General features: G+C 41.5%; 1 protein-coding gene and 1 pseudogene across 1 annotated transcript; one reads left to right on the forward strand and one right to left on the reverse strand.

Moving 5' to 3' along the window:
- Nucleotides 1-1,385: 1,385 nt before the first annotated feature.
- On the forward strand, nucleotides 1,386-2,348 carry LOC102166003 (olfactory receptor 2AE1-like). Its single transcript, XM_005661895.3, has one exon. The coding sequence runs from the start codon at nucleotides 1,386-1,388 to the stop codon at nucleotides 2,346-2,348; it is 963 nt and encodes a 320-aa protein (XP_005661952.2).
- Nucleotides 2,349-9,006: 6,658 nt separating this feature from the next.
- LOC102165130 (vomeronasal type-2 receptor 116-like) lies at nucleotides 9,007-9,916 on the reverse strand (annotated as a pseudogene).
- Nucleotides 9,917-16,094: the final 6,178 nt, after the last annotated feature.

Below are 16,094 nucleotides of genomic sequence, written 5' to 3' on the forward strand. Positions count from 1 at the left end.
GGAGATGAGTACATGTGCCACCTTGACAGGAGATCCAGTCTGTGGCTGTTGTGATGTGTCGCCTGGGCTAGGATACCCGTCATTTACCAGAACCCCTCTCTTGTGAGTGTCAGGTTAAGGTGGGCTCAGGGGAGATGCTCCGGAGTACTTCCAGGAAAGAATAGGTGCAGCCGTTCTTATCATTGATGACACAGCTGCTGATCTGCTTCTGATCTGCTGACTCACTTCCCTAGTGGGAGGTGGCTATGGGCCTGCAGTTACTCTACCTTTCCCTGGATCCTGCCGTAGATGCTCTGATGTCTGGGCCAGGAGGGTATGTTTAGACTCATTAAGCAGGGCCTCAGGGTGTGCAAGAGAACCCTGCCACCCAGTCCAGAGGTAAGAAGGGACCTGGGTTTCAGTCTGCCTTGTGGGATTACCGGGCATGTCTGTGAGTTCCAGCCTGACCTTGATCCATCATCTCATTTTTCTTTTTAGCTGCACCCACTGCCTGTGGACGTTCCCAGGAGGGATCAAATCTGCTCCACTCCAATAACCAGAGCCACTGCACTGACAATGCCTATTACTTAACCCTCTGAGCCACAAGGGAACTGTCTCACTGCACTTAATATCCATCTTTCCTGACTGGCTGCTTGCCCCATGGACTGCAAGTTCCAGCATCAGACACAAAGCTGACAGCCTTACACAGACCTGCTTAACCTGTTTTCACAGTCAAGTAAGGACAACTTTCTGCACAAACCATTAAATGTGCATATATATATATAAATCTTTCAGTGGTTCAGCTTCTCTGGTTAAGCCCTGACTGATATATGAAATAATCTGAAATATTACATTGATATTATATATAAAATTTAGAGTATGCATGCAAAGCATATGCATATTATGTACACTTATAAAAGACAATGATATATATACATGTGTGTCTACATAATTCTTCCTTAGTGAGGAGAGACTCTGTTTAGAAGTTTGGCTCTAGATATTTTGGAACTTCAGAGTGAACAGTGAGCAGAGAGAACATATACATGAACAGATATATGAAGTTCTACATTTTAAAGAACAATTATTTCAACAATTAGGCCTGTTGAATAATTAGTAATGGAAGAAAAATTTAAACCTTCTTTCAAAAATAAAGTCCTACTGTATAGCACTGGGAACTATATTCTATATCTGGTGATAAACTATAATAAAAAATTATGAAAAAGAATCTGAATCACTTTGCTATACAGGAGAAATAACACAACATTGTACATCAACTATAATGCAAGAAATTTAGAAGAATTACTTTCTAGATCAAAAGATGCTTCTGTCAGGTTGGATGAACCCCAGTATTTCCAATAGCACTTTGGTCCCCACTTCCTCTTTCCCCAGGGGCAGAGACAGGGGACATGGGGCAGAGGAATCAGACCTCCTCTCTGGCTGACTTCATCCTGGAAGGGCTCTTTGATGACTCCCCGGCCCACGCTTTCCTCTTCTCCTTGACCATGATGGTCTTCCTGATTGCGGTGAGTGGCAACACCCTCACCATCCTCCTCATCTGTGCCGACCCCCGGCTTCACACCCCCATGTACGTCCTGCTCAGCCAGCTCTCCCTCATGGATCTGATGCATGTCTCCACCACCATCCCCAAGATGGCCATCAACTACCTCTCTGGCACCAAGTCCATCTCCTTTGTGGGCTGTGCCACTCAGTACTTCCTCTTTTTGTCTCTGGGTTGTGCTGAGTGTATTCTCCTAACTTTCATGTCCTATGACCGCTATGTGGCCATCTGTCACCCACTGCGTTATACTGTTCTCATGAACAGAAAGGTGGGACAGATGATGGCTGTTATGTCTTGGTTGGGAGCATCAGTAAACTCTCTCATTCACACAGTGATCTTGATGCACTTCCCTTTCTGTGGGCACCGGAACATCCACCACTTCTACTGTGAGTTTCCAGCAGTTGTGCAGTTGGTATGTGGAGACATCACTGTGTATGAAACTGCCGTGTACATCAGTGACATCGTCCTGCTCCTTCTCCCCATCGTCCTGATTTCTGCATCCTACATCTTCATCCTCCGCAGTGTCATTCGCATGCACTCAGCTGGGAGTAAGAGGAATGCCTTTGCCACCTGTAGCTCTCACCTCACTGTGGTTTCCCTCTGGTTTGGCGCCTGCATCTTCTCCTACATGAGGCCCAGGTCCCAGCGCACTCCATTGCAAGACAAAGTGGGTTCCGTGTTCTACACCATCATTACTCCCACCCTGAATCCTCTGATCTACACTCTCCGAAATAAGGATATAGCTAAGGCTCTGAGGAGAATGCTGGGGAGAGAGATGATCACTCAAAACCCAAAAGTGCGGTTGCCCTAGGTGTGCGACAAATGGTTAAAGCTCCTTAAATTGTCGTCAGTAAATTTTAAAGATTTTTCAAGGGACCAATCCCTGAGGACTGCTGCAAAAGTTAAATGTTTAACAAACATTTCCAGTATTCAATCTTGGTCTCAGGGGTATTGAGAGCATAGAGTACTACAACACCATAGAGAACTACGTTAGTTCATTTGAGCTGCCCTAACAAAAATACCATAGAATGGGATGGCTTAAACACCAAACACTCAGTTCTCACAGTTCTGGAGACTAAGACGAAGGTCAAGTCATGAATGGTCTTGACACACTATAGTTTCTTTTGGATCTCATTTTGAAAGTGACCTTCTCCAAACATGGCTCCTTATAATCCTATTTAAAGCAGTATCTTCATTCTCTGTCCCCTGTTTGTACTTTGTGAACCTCATCTGCATGATTTGCATAATATGTTATATTATAGTCCACTTACTGTTGGCTGTATTAGAATGAGAGTTTCAAGAGGGCAAGGGCTCTGCTACGTTTACTATTTCTCACTCAAGCTGGGAACCAACATGACATGACATAATTGTGCACTATTTATTGCATGGATTAATAAGGGAAAATGGCCAAGACTCCTTGCTATCTCAATTGACATGAATGATATTCAATTGAGGGGAAACTGATTATATAAATAAACATTACAACAGATCCCTTAGTAAGAGTCATTTTCTACGATAGCCATGTATTAATCCCCTGTTACTCACGGATCTGACATCTCAGTGAACTGTCCTGGAGTCTAATGGGCTGAGGGATGCCAAAGTGATGGACAGATTTCTATTCCTATTTCTTGCTTCTTCTAGCAGTTAAACGCTTTGTTCAGCTTAGTGACCACCTTCAGAGGAGTAACACAATGTTTGGGAGCAAGGTTATGCTTTCTTTGACAGGCAGGTAATTTCCCTTTGAGAAAGAGCCTTTTGGCATCCTCAAGATGATGAGCTAAGATGGGCTGTTCATCATGAGCTGGGGCCATATTCACCACTAGCCCTTAGGTTGTATTTGCCTTGTAACACGGCACAATCCAGGAGAATTGATTTTTACAGAAATGACGCCTGGCTTGTTTTGGAAGGCATAAGCGTGTTGAATAAACAGCTAGGTCTCCATCCCAGTTAGCAAGAGTTGGTCTTAGAGTTCCTGTTGCGGCTCATTGGAAATGAATCTGACTCGTGTCCATGAGGATACAGGTTCTATCCCTGGCCTCGCTCAGTGGGTTAAGAATCTGGCATTGCCATGAGCTGTGGTGTAGGTCACAGCCAAGGCTCAGATCTGGCATTGCTGTGTCTCTGGCATAGGCCATTGCCTACAGCTCCAATTCAAACCCTAGCCTGGGAACCTCCATGTTCTGGGAGTGCAGCCCTAAAGGGACACACACACACAAAGAGTTGGTCTTTACTCTGCTACCTCTCTCTCTAGTCAGACAAATATGGCCTTGTCAGGAATGCTATTAAGTTATTATAGAATGAAACAACCTAAGGTAAGTCGATGGGTGGCTATTCATGTATTATTTGCCAAAAATAAAAGAAGACAGTGTTATATCTCCCTGCCCTCTTGAGAAGAGATGTAACTCTACATAACTGTAATCATTTTGATATATTCTAGATATTAATCTCCTATCCCTTTTTTTTTCTTTCTTTCTTTGGATGACTTGAGGCATATGGGTTTCCCCAGCCAGGGATCAGATCCAAGCCACTCTTTCACCTATGCCTCAGCTGTGCAAAGCCAGATCCTTTAACCCACTGTACTGGACAGGCATGGAACCTCTCAACCTGCATGCTAGTGCTGCAGAGACCCCGCTGATCCCACTCTACCACAACAGGAACTCCTATTAACCCCTTCTTTGACACAGGGATTACAAATATTTTCTGTCATTCCATAGGTTGCCTTTCACTCTGTTGATTCTGTCATTTAATAAAGGCAAGTTTTACAATTCTGCTACCTTCTCATTCATGTAGTTTTCGTTTAGTTGTCTGTGGTTTAGGTGTCATAGCCAAGAAATCTTTGTGAATGCACTGCCATGAAGGTTCCCCCTAGATTTTCTTCTAAGAGTTTTATAGTTTGAGCTCTTGCATTAGGTTCTTGGTACATTTTTAGTTAAATGTTGTATATTGTGTAAGGTGAGGGTTCAACTTCATTCCACTTTCCATAGAAATCAAATGGAATAACAGAAATAATTTATCTAAGGAAGTGAAAGATTTGCACACTGAAAACTACAAAACTGCTGAAATAAATTAAAGGGATCTAAATGAATGGAAAGATACCCTGTGTTCATAGATTAGAAGACTTAATATTGCTAAGATCACCTTCTTACCACAATGATCTCTGAGTCAAGGCAATCACTATCTAAATCTCAACAGCATTTTTTTCAGAAACAGAAAAACCTACCCTAATATTCACATGGAATCGAGGGACCTAAGTAGCCAATACAATTCTGGAAAAGGCTAAAACTGGAAGACTCACACATCCTTATTTTGAAACTTACTACAAAATTATAGTAATCAAAACAGTGTGACACTTCCATAAATATGGATGGATAGAACAATGGAATAGGATAGAGACCCCCAAAAAAATAACCTCACAGGTGTGGCCAGATAATTAGCATCAAGGACACCAAGATCATTAAATGGGAAATGGACAGTTTTGTCAATAAATTGTGCTGGGAAAACCAGATAGCCATATGCAAAAGAAATGTAAGTCCCTTTCCTTACCTCACACAAACGATTAAGTGAAAAATGTGTCAAAATCCTAAATGTAACAGGTAAAACTATAAAACTCTTAGGAGAAAACACAGGAAAAAGCTTCACGATAAGAGATTAATATCCAGAATATATAAAGAATGAATAGAATTCAAAGACAATGAAAAAAAATTAAATTGTTCCCAATTAAAAATGGGCATAGGACTTGCAAAGACATTTTCCCAAACAAGTTATACAAATGGCTTACAAGCACATGAAAAGATGCTCAATCTCATTTATCCCTTGGGATGTGATTTAAGAAAAACCATCTCCTTTTGGATTAATGCATTGAAAGTAAGATCTGAAACCAAATATGTGGTATAAGCTCCTGGACATCAGTCTGGACAATATTTTTTGAGTATGACACCAAAAGCAAAAGCAACAAAAGCAAACATAAACAAGTGGGACTGCATAAAACTAAAAAGCAGAAGCCTTTCATATCAGGGTAAGCCATCAAAAAGTCAACAACCTGGAGCATGAGAGAAATATTTGCAAATCATGTATCTGATATGGGTTTAATATCAAAAATACATTAGAAGATCACACAATAGCAAAAGAACAATAAGACTTAGAACTGGACAGTGGAACTGAATAGACTTTTTTTTTCCAAAGAAGACACCCACATGGCCATGAGGAATAGGAAAACGTGCTTAACATTACTAATCATCAGGGAAATACAACTCAAAACCACAAAGATACATCGCCTCGCATCTCGGAGAATGGCCCTTATCAAGGAGAAAACAGGGAGTTCCACTGTGGCCCAGGATCCACGAGGATGTGGGTTTGACCCATGGACTCGCTCAGTGGGTTAAGTATCCAGTATTGCCTTGAGCTGTGGTGAAGCTCATAGACGTGGCTCAGATCCCATGTTGCTGTAGTTGTGGAGTAGGCCGGGAGCTGTAGCTCTGATTTGATCCCTAGCCTGGGAACTTCCATATGCCACAGGTGCCACCCTAAAAAGAAAAAAAAAAGTTGAAAAGAAAGAAAGAAAAGAGAACACAGTAAGTGCTGGGGAGGAGGTGGAGAAAAGGGAACCCTTGTGCGTTCTTGGTGGGAGTGTACACTGGTAAAGCTACTACTGAAAAGAGTCTGCTTATTCCTCAATAATTGCAAATAGACCTACAATGTGATCTAGCAATTCCAGTTCTCTGTATATATTCAAGGGAGTGAAATCACTACCTTGAAAATGTGTCTTCCCCCCATCATGTTTACTGCAGTATTATTTATAACATCCAAGACAGGGAAAACAAGTGTCTATTTATGGATGAGTGGATAAAGAAAATGTGAGATATATATATATATATATATATATATATTCACACACACACACACTCATATATACAATAGAATATTATTTAACAATAAAAAATAGGATTTCGTGCCATTTGTGACAAGATGGAAGAAACTTGAGGGCATAATGCTAAGTGAAATGAGTCAGACAAACACAAATACTTTCTGATATCACTTATATGTGGAACCAAAAAAAACCTCTCGAATTTTATTTGTGTATTTATTTGGGCTGCACCTGTAGCATGTGTAAGAACTTGTGTCACAGCAGGGACTGAAGCCGCTGCTGTGAAAAGGCTGGATCCTTAACCTGCTGTGCCATAGAGAATTCCAAAAACTCTCAACTTTCAGATACAGAGAACAGATTAGTGACGCCAGGGTTGGTGCTCAGGGTAGAAGAAGTAGGTGAAGGTGATCAAGATTAAAACCTCCAGTTGTAAGGTAAATGGGTTTGAAGGATTTAATGTATGGCATGGTGACTATAGTTAATCATGTAGAATTGTGTATTTGAAAGCTGCCAAGACAAAGGACTTTAGAAGTTCTTATAACAGAAAAATACTCTAACTATGTGAGGTGAATTAACGAAACTTAGTGTGGCAATCATTTTGAAATACACACACATAGCAAATCACTATGCTGTGCACCTGGAGGAATATAACGTTCTATGTCATTTATAACTATTAAAATAAGAAAATTAAGTCTCACTCTTTAATAAGAAAAAACAAACATCTGTTAACACAATCAGCTGCCACCACAAGCTTATTGAGATGACTATTCTTTAAAAAGCAGAGATTAGTAAGTGTTGGGAGAGATGCACAGACACTGCACTACTTGTGCACTCTTGGTGGGAATGTAAACTGGTACAGCCATCAGAGCAAACGTTTTGGTGGTACCTCAAAAAATGAATAATAGAATTACCTCGTGATCCAGAAATTGCACTTCTGGGTATATGCCCCAGAGAATTAAAAGCAGCATTTCCAAGAGGTATTTGCACACCTTTGTTCATAGAAGTGTAATTCACAACAGCCTAGAAGTGGAAGCAACTCAAGTGCTTCTTGATCAATGAATGGATAAATAAAACGTGGTACATACACAAACAAAGGAATATGATTAAGCCTGAAAAAGGAAGAAAATTCTGACATATGCTACACATGGATGAACCTTAAGGAAATTATTTTAAGTGAAATAAAGTCTTCATCAAAAGACACATTCTACTTTCTTTCTCACAGAGAAAGAAAGTAGAATGGTGGAGCCAGGGGGTGGGGAGTTGTCCCATTCTTATAGACTTTTATTTTGAGAAGATCAAAAGGGTTCTGGAATTTGGTTGCACCATCGTATGAATGTACTTACTATGGAACTGTGCACTTAAATATGGTTAAGATGGTAAATTTTATATTATGTATCTTTTACCACAATATGAAACATTTATGACAATCTTAACGGGTGGAATACAGGACACTCCTCATTAATGAGATATTTATTTCAATTAAAAAAAGATATAATCGAAAACCACCAACATACATTTTACTGAAAAAAAGAGATACTAGAAACATTTCCATCAAATCCAAGGACACAAAACTCACAGTTCCTTTCTTTTTTTCTTTTCTTTTCTTTTTTTTTTTTTTTTTTTGCCATTTCTTAGGCTGCTCTCACGGCATATGGAGGTTCCCAGGCTAGGGGTCGAATCAGAGCTGTAGCCACCAGCCTACACCAGAGCCACAGCAATGTGGGATCTGAGCCGTGTCTGCAACCTACACCACAGCTCACTGCAACACCGGATCCTCAACCCACTGAGCAAGGCCAGGGATCGAACCCACAACCTCATGGTTCCTAGTCGGACTCATTAACCACTGAGCCATGATGGGAACTCCCTCACAGTTCCTACTACTAGTAAGCATTGTGTTAAAGACTTCCATTAATACAATTGTATAGAAAAAATTATCTGGAGGAGAAAGAAACCTGATATTATTTGCACACCTTAGAATTCAAAACAATGAACTTAGAACTAATAGGAGAAAACCAGTAAGCTCAAAAAAAACAAGAAACAATACACTACTTAACAACCCAAATAACCATTTAGAAAACATAACCAAAATTTAACCAATAAAAAGAGAAAGCTAAGATAGATCACCTGAATTTCAGAGTGGAAAACTTTATTGCAAAGAGGTCAGCCCTTCTTCAAATTAATCTTTGAAATAAAAATTATTCCAAACCAAATGTTTTACTGTGCATTATGGAACTTGCCAAGACCATTCAGACAGTCAAGTCAAAGAGAAAATTGTTAAGAATAAACAGAAAATAACTGTAAAACTGCAATACCAGACAATGTTACCAGCTGTCAAAACATATTATGAAAACTAGGAAGTGAGAAGAAGAGAGTATTCATTCAGGGAAAGAATCAATGAAAGAAGAGTGAGTACAGAACAGAGATTTATGTCCAGGGAAGTAGTTTACCAAAACTGGGGCTTTACAAATCAAGGGGAAAATAATGCCAGAATGGCTAGGTAACCACGTAAAGGTGCATGGAGGCAACTCCTCAACGTTTTGTATAAATTTTCAAACTTTCTAATTGTCTTAGGAAATAAACACAAACAAAATCTATCTTATAATATTTATTTTTCTCCAGAGTTGGTTTTGCCCCTTAGTCTTGTCAGGGTGTCCCTCTCTGACTTGAGGAGAATATGATAGCACTTGGGGGCAAAGATGCACCCCAGTAACCCAGCACTGGAAGCCAAGATGCAAAAGACCTCCACCGCCACTGTGACCTTCCCCTTGGAGCTATTGTACACAGGGAGGAATGTGATCCAGACACTACAGAACACCAGCATGCTGGATGTCAGCACTTGGCTTCAGTGAAATTGTTGGGCAGGTTCCTGGCCAGGAAAGCCAAGGCGAAGCTCAAGAGGGCCAAGGAAACCCAGTATCCTAAGGAAAGATATAACATCATGGCAGAGCCCTTGTTGCACATGACAATCAGGGGGGCAGGTTCTGAATGTGCATATATGTCCATGAAAGGGGGAGAGGTCCCCAACCAGACTGCACAGAAAGTCCCTTGAATCAAGGAGCAGATGGCAGTGAGGGCACTGGGGCCCCTGAGAGCAACCACTGCTGCATCTCTCTCCCTGGGGTTGTGACCTTGAAAGCCAGGACCACAGTGATGGTTTTAGCCAAAGTGGTGGAAACGGCCATGGTGAAGATGACCCCAAAGGGCATTTGCTGGAGGAGGCAGGTGGCAGTGTTGGGACGGCCAAGGAAGAGGAAGGAGCAGAGGCAGCACAGGATGAGGGAGATGAGCAGGATGTAGCTGAGAGCCCGGTTATTAGCTTTGACTATGGGGGTGTCCCTGTGCTTCACAAAGACCCCAAGAGCCCCAGCTGTGAGCACAGACAGACCAAAGGCTGTGCAGGCCAGGACCATCCCCAGAGGATCTCCACAGGCCAGGAAGGTCTCCACCTTTGAGAGGCAATGGTCTTGGTCACTATTAGGGTACTGATCCTCTGCACACCTCACACATTGCCTCATATCTGGCAAGAGAAGTGACGTGCCATTACCGTGGGTTCAGTGATTCTCATGAGCTCCTCACATACTCACATTTGCTCAGAAGACTCTAATTCAACAGCAAAAAAAAAGGAACAAGACAGAGAGAAAAATTCCAAGTTCATGCTGTCTACTTTTTCTTGGTATATTAAAGATCATAGAGCTTTGTTAATCCTCATATGCCACAGAACAAGTTTTTTTCTTTGAAACTGGGAATTCTTTTGTGGCTCATCTGGGTAAGAATCTGGCATTGTTAGTGCAGTGGCTTGGGTCACTGCTGTGGTCCTGGTTTGATCCCTAGCCCAGTAATGTCCATATGCCACAGGTGTGAGCACAACAAAGAGGTAATTACATACAACTATTTCACTTAAATATGAGCAGAGTAGGACATCCTCTGGGTTCATTCACTCAAAAGCAACCATCTACTGACCACCACCTGTGACCAAGCTGGTATCCCAGTTTTTGCAGATCTAGAGAGGACCAAGGCACACTCTCACTAAGAAGGTTCCCATTGACAGTATTTCTGCTATATCCACACCACTGCAAACCTCTGTCCTAGGCATCATCAATTTCACTATTCTCGTTCATATTTGGGAAACAGAATTGTTACTTTAAGGGAATATCTTCCTAATGAGGTTCTGTGCCTTCTGCCTTGAATCCCTGTCATCTTTCATTTATTCAGTCACAGCTATGAATGTTGCTATGATTTAAATACTTTGATATTACTTTCTTGATTCAAATGTCACGATCATTCTCAAGTTCTTCTACAACCTGATTTTCAATTAGCACCCATTAGAATCCTATGGAGGGCTCATTCGTTTTGCTGGAGTTTCTGACAGGGAAACCCAGAACATCCATTTCCAACACATTCCCAGGTCATGCAGATGCTGCTGGTATACGTAAGACACTGTGAGAATCACTGTTCTGGACTGAGTCCAAACTCCTAGCCATGCAAAAAGCTCTGTAATTATCTACCTTCTACCTACTTTGCCTGCAGTAGCTTTTTTTGGGGGTGAGGGAGTAGATAGAATAGGAAGGCAAAGAAACCAACTTTAATGTGCACCTGTGATATTCCAGGCAATGCGCTTGATAGAATATATCTATTCAATTTTCACAGAACCTTTGGAGGTTGGTAGATAGAAGCAACTGCTCTGCAGAAGGAAATAATTGATGCCAAAAAGGCTGACATAATTCAATTGAGATTGTGGAGGTAGTGGGAGTAGGGCTGGTATCCAGATTCATGGCCAAGGGGCTGAATGAGGCTGAGAAAGACAGGTCACCAAAGAGGCAAAATTGAAGCTAGACTCTCTTTCAGGTGGCAGCCCTACCCCTGCCTGACCCCAGGCACCTCCTTAAAGTTGTACCTCCTGCATCTCACCTCCCTCACCAAAGTCCCATCTCCACTCACCTTTGTGAGATTCCAAATCCTATGATCTTTCCATCCTACACCTTTTGCTAGGTTTCATGTTCATCACATCCCTTTCCCTTAAAAAGGTCTCATTCCCTTAGAATGACAGTGTTCAGAGAAATATCTGTATTTGATACTATTTCTTGAGAGGAATTTCTTAAGATTTTAGTTCAGAAATGTATCACGGGAGTTCCCGTCGTGGCGCAGTGGTTAACAAATCCAATTAGGAACCATGAGGTTGCGGGTTCGGTCCCTGCCCTTGCTCAGTGGGTTAACGATCCGGCGTTGCCGTGAGCTGTGGTGTAGGTTGCAGACGCGGCTCGGATCCCGCGTTGCTGTGGCTCTGGCGTAGGCTGGAGACTACAGCTCCAATTGGACCCCTAGCCTGGGAACCTCCATATGCCGCGGGAGCGGCCCAAGAAATAGCAAAAAAAAAAAAAAAAAAAAAAAGAAATGTATCACGAAAAAGAAAACCATGGACCATTCTCATTTATAAAATACGAATAAATAAAATTTAAGTAAAGTCTTATAAATAAGTTTATCAAGTTCAAAAGAAACAGCATATCAGAGTCAATTAGGGCTTTTAAATATTTTCAAGCTGACGAATTTCAAAGAAATTCAACTTAGAGTAGGGCAGAACTGAGTACACAATAGTCCAAATATTAGCAAGCATTTTACACTGAATTATACTAAACAAAAGCAAGCAATAAATTTCATGAGCTTTCCTCTTTAAGACAAATTATGGGATAGTTCAAAGTGAGTGAGAGTTACCTGGTTCCCAAAGGTTTCATGGAATCCTCAGGTCTTGTCTGCACCTTGTGCACTTTTGGGTGAGCAGCCCTTTGAGGTCCTTCCTGACTATCGAGACCTTAAGAGACATCTCCCTTCAGTCCAACATGCTCCTGGATTGTGATACGTGTGTGGATCACAGGTGAGGTATGCTTCTTTCTAGGACGTCACTTCCTTCCTTTCCCAGAAACACCTGTCTCTAGACTCAGCTTGATTCATCTCACCTGAGTAGCATTTCTTGCCTGTGTAAGGCTTATTGACTCCTTAGTTTCCCTACACACCCTATGTTTATATCTATAATCTCGTTTTACACTTTATTTCCCTTTTCTTTACATTCTGCTGATCGCCTTAGGCTGGGGATGTTCGGGAAGAGTGTGGCTTATTTGCAAGAGAAAAGGATAAGATTTGGAGTTAGAGGTATTCAAATTTGGGCTCTTCCACTTATTAAGCATCTGATTTTATTAATTTGTTAAAAATTTATTCAATACCTGGAAGTCATGCAAGAGGATGACAAGCTCTTTCCATGGCATCCTGCAGCATCATTTACCAAGCCACCTCAAGGCTTATTTATTTATCCAGCAAAAGGCTTCTGTTTGACTTTGGGATTTCCTATTTGATTAGGGCTCAAACACTGTAAGGTTGCAGATTAACCTATACATCAGATGAACCAGTAGAAAGAGAAGCCCCAAGATTATGGTTTTATTGTAGCATATTACTCGTTTTTGTCTATGACTTATAAATTGTGTTCTAACACTATTTTGTTGATGTTCTATTGCCAAAAATGCTTTTACTGGTAATCAATATAAACTCATTTCACCTAAAGCCCTGGAAGCAGTTGTGTCAACACTAATGTATTCGTTCCACAAAACTCTTTAAGACATATGTTTATTCTGAATTTTGGGGAATCATGTGTTTGCCTTTCTAAAATCTATACTCACAGTAAAGTCAACTCAGGTTAAAATGATAATGATGATAACAGCTACTCCCACAGGTTTTTTTTTTTTAACGGAAAAAAGCAGGTATGTAGCTATGTGTCTGTAACACAGTCTCCCAATCAATGCTATTAGCAGTTCCCATCACTTACCTGGTCGTGGCTACTCCATCAAATAAGCACCCAATATACAAATTCATGGAATACATATATCATTGAATACAAAGGCAGTTATTTGTTAAAGCTACCTAAATTATCGACAGTGAGATGGGATAAAGTAACCACAGTTTTACCATCAATAAGCCTAAATGTCCAGGGTTTAATTGACACTGAAAATGCCATGTTTTTCTAAAGCTGAGCTATGCATAATTATTTTTTTTTCCTCTTGGCCTCATTCACGGCATGTGAAAGTTCCTAGGCCAGGGATTGAACCCTTGACACAGCAGACACCCAAGCTGCTGCAGTGACAAGGGATCCTCAATCCTCTGTGCCACAAGGGAACTCCTAAGCTGTGTAATTTTTAAATAGAACTTCTATATTGAGGTTTTACATGCAGTGGTTGGCAAGATAGAGGGAGAGCCTGTGCAGCCTCCACCCACTTTTCCCCAGTGGTAGCATCTTGCAAAAACCTTTCAACATGGGAGTTCCCATGGTGGCTCAGCGGAAATGAATTGGACTAGTAACCATGAAGATATGGGTTCTCTCACTGGTCTGGCTTAAGGGCCCAGCATTGCTGTGAGCTGTGGTGCAGGTCGCAGATGCAGATCTGATCTGGCGTTGCTGTGGCTGTGGCAGTGGCTGGCATCTGTCTAACCTGGGAAATTCCACATGCCACAGGTGTGGCTCAAACCCACCCCCACCCCTGCCACCCCCCAAAAAAGAACAACAACAAAAAACCCACACAAAAGAGTTCAACATCACAGCTGGGATATTGACATAGCTATTCATTCATCACTATAAACTGTTTCTTTGCTGAAACTTTTTTTTTTTCATTTGTTTCAAACATGTTCATAATTGCTCCTCCCAATTTTTTTATGATGGTTGCTTTAAAATATTTCTTAGATAACTGACATCCCTGTGATCTCCCTGTTACTGTCTTTTGGATGAATTTTTACATTTGGTTTGAGATCTTTCTGGTTCTTGTTATGATGAGTGACAATTGATGAAAACCAGAACATGTTGGCTATTGTGTTGTCAGGCTCTGGATTTGATTGAAACCCCCTGTTTTGTGTGGCTTCCTTTGACATTGCCCTGAGTGGGAAAGAGTGGGGACACTGCCCTGTTACCACCCAGGTGGGGACAAGTCCACATTTCCCACTCAGCCTCTGTGGGCACATGAGGAGAGAGATCTCCTCACTTCTGAGGAGCTATGGGAGGGTGACTTCCCACTAGGCCTCCAGGGACACCTCCCCTGCTTCCCTGTGGCTCCCAGGATACCAAGGGCATGGCCTGGTAACTCTGGCTCCATATGGCCCAGGAGGGGCGGAGCTCTAGTCACCCACCTGCAGGAGGGGCCTGGTTACTGCCCTTGCTGAGGAGGATCCCACCTCCCCACTGGACCTGCTCTAATGCCCCAGGTAGGGGCCTCCATGGGGGGCGGGGGGTCTCACTGCAGCCTGGACAGCTTGGGAGTCCAAGCTCCCTTCTGGGCCTTTCCTGGTGGGAGGGGCCACAGATATTCTGTGGTGCTGGAGTGAGCAGTGATCATCTAAAAGTTTCCTGTCCTGCCATGCTGTCCCTTTCCTTACTTGAGTTTTCCTATATAATGAGATCCCTTTGCTTTTTATAAATTTGTTTTATGTTTGTACTTAAATTTTAGAATTTTTCTTTAGACCAGGCTTGTGTACTTCTTGTAGTTTATGACTAAATATTTTAAATGTGTAGCTATATTATTGGAATATTTTCTGAGGTAAAGTTAGTATTGTTATTACTTGTCTATGGAAACACTATGGTGTTTTGTGTACTAATTTAGATCCTTGACTTGCTACCAAATTGTAGCAAAAATGGTCATTTTTGTCTTCTTTATCTTTTATTTATAGATATAGTTTTTCCTATTGTACAGCATGGTGACCCAGGCACACATATATGAACACCTTCTTTTTTTTCACATTACATGTTCCATCATACGTGACTAGACAGCATTCCCAGTGCTACATAGCAGGATCCCATTGCTATTTTTTTTTTAAAAAAAACAAGCGTGTTTGAACCACATTGAAGAAAAGTTACTGCTTAATAACCTTCAATATCTTAAATGGGTTTTTCTCCCTAATTTCTCGGCTATGTAATTATTTTCTTTGAACCTATTTTTTGTTTTGTTTTGTTTTTTTTTGTTTGTTTGTTTGTTTGGTCTTTTTGCCTTTTCTAGGGCAGCTCCTGCAGCATATGGAGGTTCCCAGGCTAGGGGTCTAATTGGAGCTGTAGCCACCAGCCTACACCAGAGCCACAGTAACGCGGGATCCGAGCCGCGTCTGCAACCTACACCACAGCTCACGGCAACACCAGATCCTTAACCCACTGAGCAAGGCCAGGGATCGAACCCACAACTTCATGGTTCCTAGTGGGATTCGTTAACCACTGCACTGTGACGGGAATTCCTGAACCTATTTTTTCTTATGGAGGAAATTTAGAATGAATTTGCCTGGTTTTAAATGAGGGTTCTGGCATTGTTATTTAAAACTTCATTAAGCCTACTAATTTTTTCAGAATAGATTTTGCTATTTACACAAATCTAAATACCTATTCTATCAAATAAAGATAATGTTACATAGACAGGAGGAGGAGTCTGTTATATAGGAAAGAGGAAGGACCTGGAGTGTAGAAGAAATAAGAGGCATTAACTGGTGAATTCAGGAAAAATTATACTTCAGAGCCAGATGTGTGGACATAGGGAGAGAAAGCAGGTGGAACTCTGCAGTGATAGGTGTACTTTTGGTGCCAAATGTGTGAGAAGCCCTGGACATAGTAAACACTGGATCAAGCAAAGTGAAAAATCTCTTTTGTCAGGGCATGGGATCTATGGCCACCTGTTCTGTCAA

This window comes from Sus scrofa, chromosome 3, assembly GCF_054392235.1.
Source record: "Sus scrofa isolate SSC_HxYL_T2T_F1_AM1 chromosome 3, Sscrofa_HxYL_maternal_Yorkshire_Landrace_v2.0, whole genome shotgun sequence".
Lineage (NCBI taxonomy): Eukaryota > Metazoa > Chordata > Mammalia > Artiodactyla > Suidae > Sus > Sus scrofa.

Excerpts from the sequence above, each read along its gene's own strand:
- LOC102166003 (XM_005661895.3), top strand. The coding sequence starts at position 1,386 with ATGGGGCAGAGGAATCAGACCTCCTCTCTGGCTGACTTCATCCTGGAA.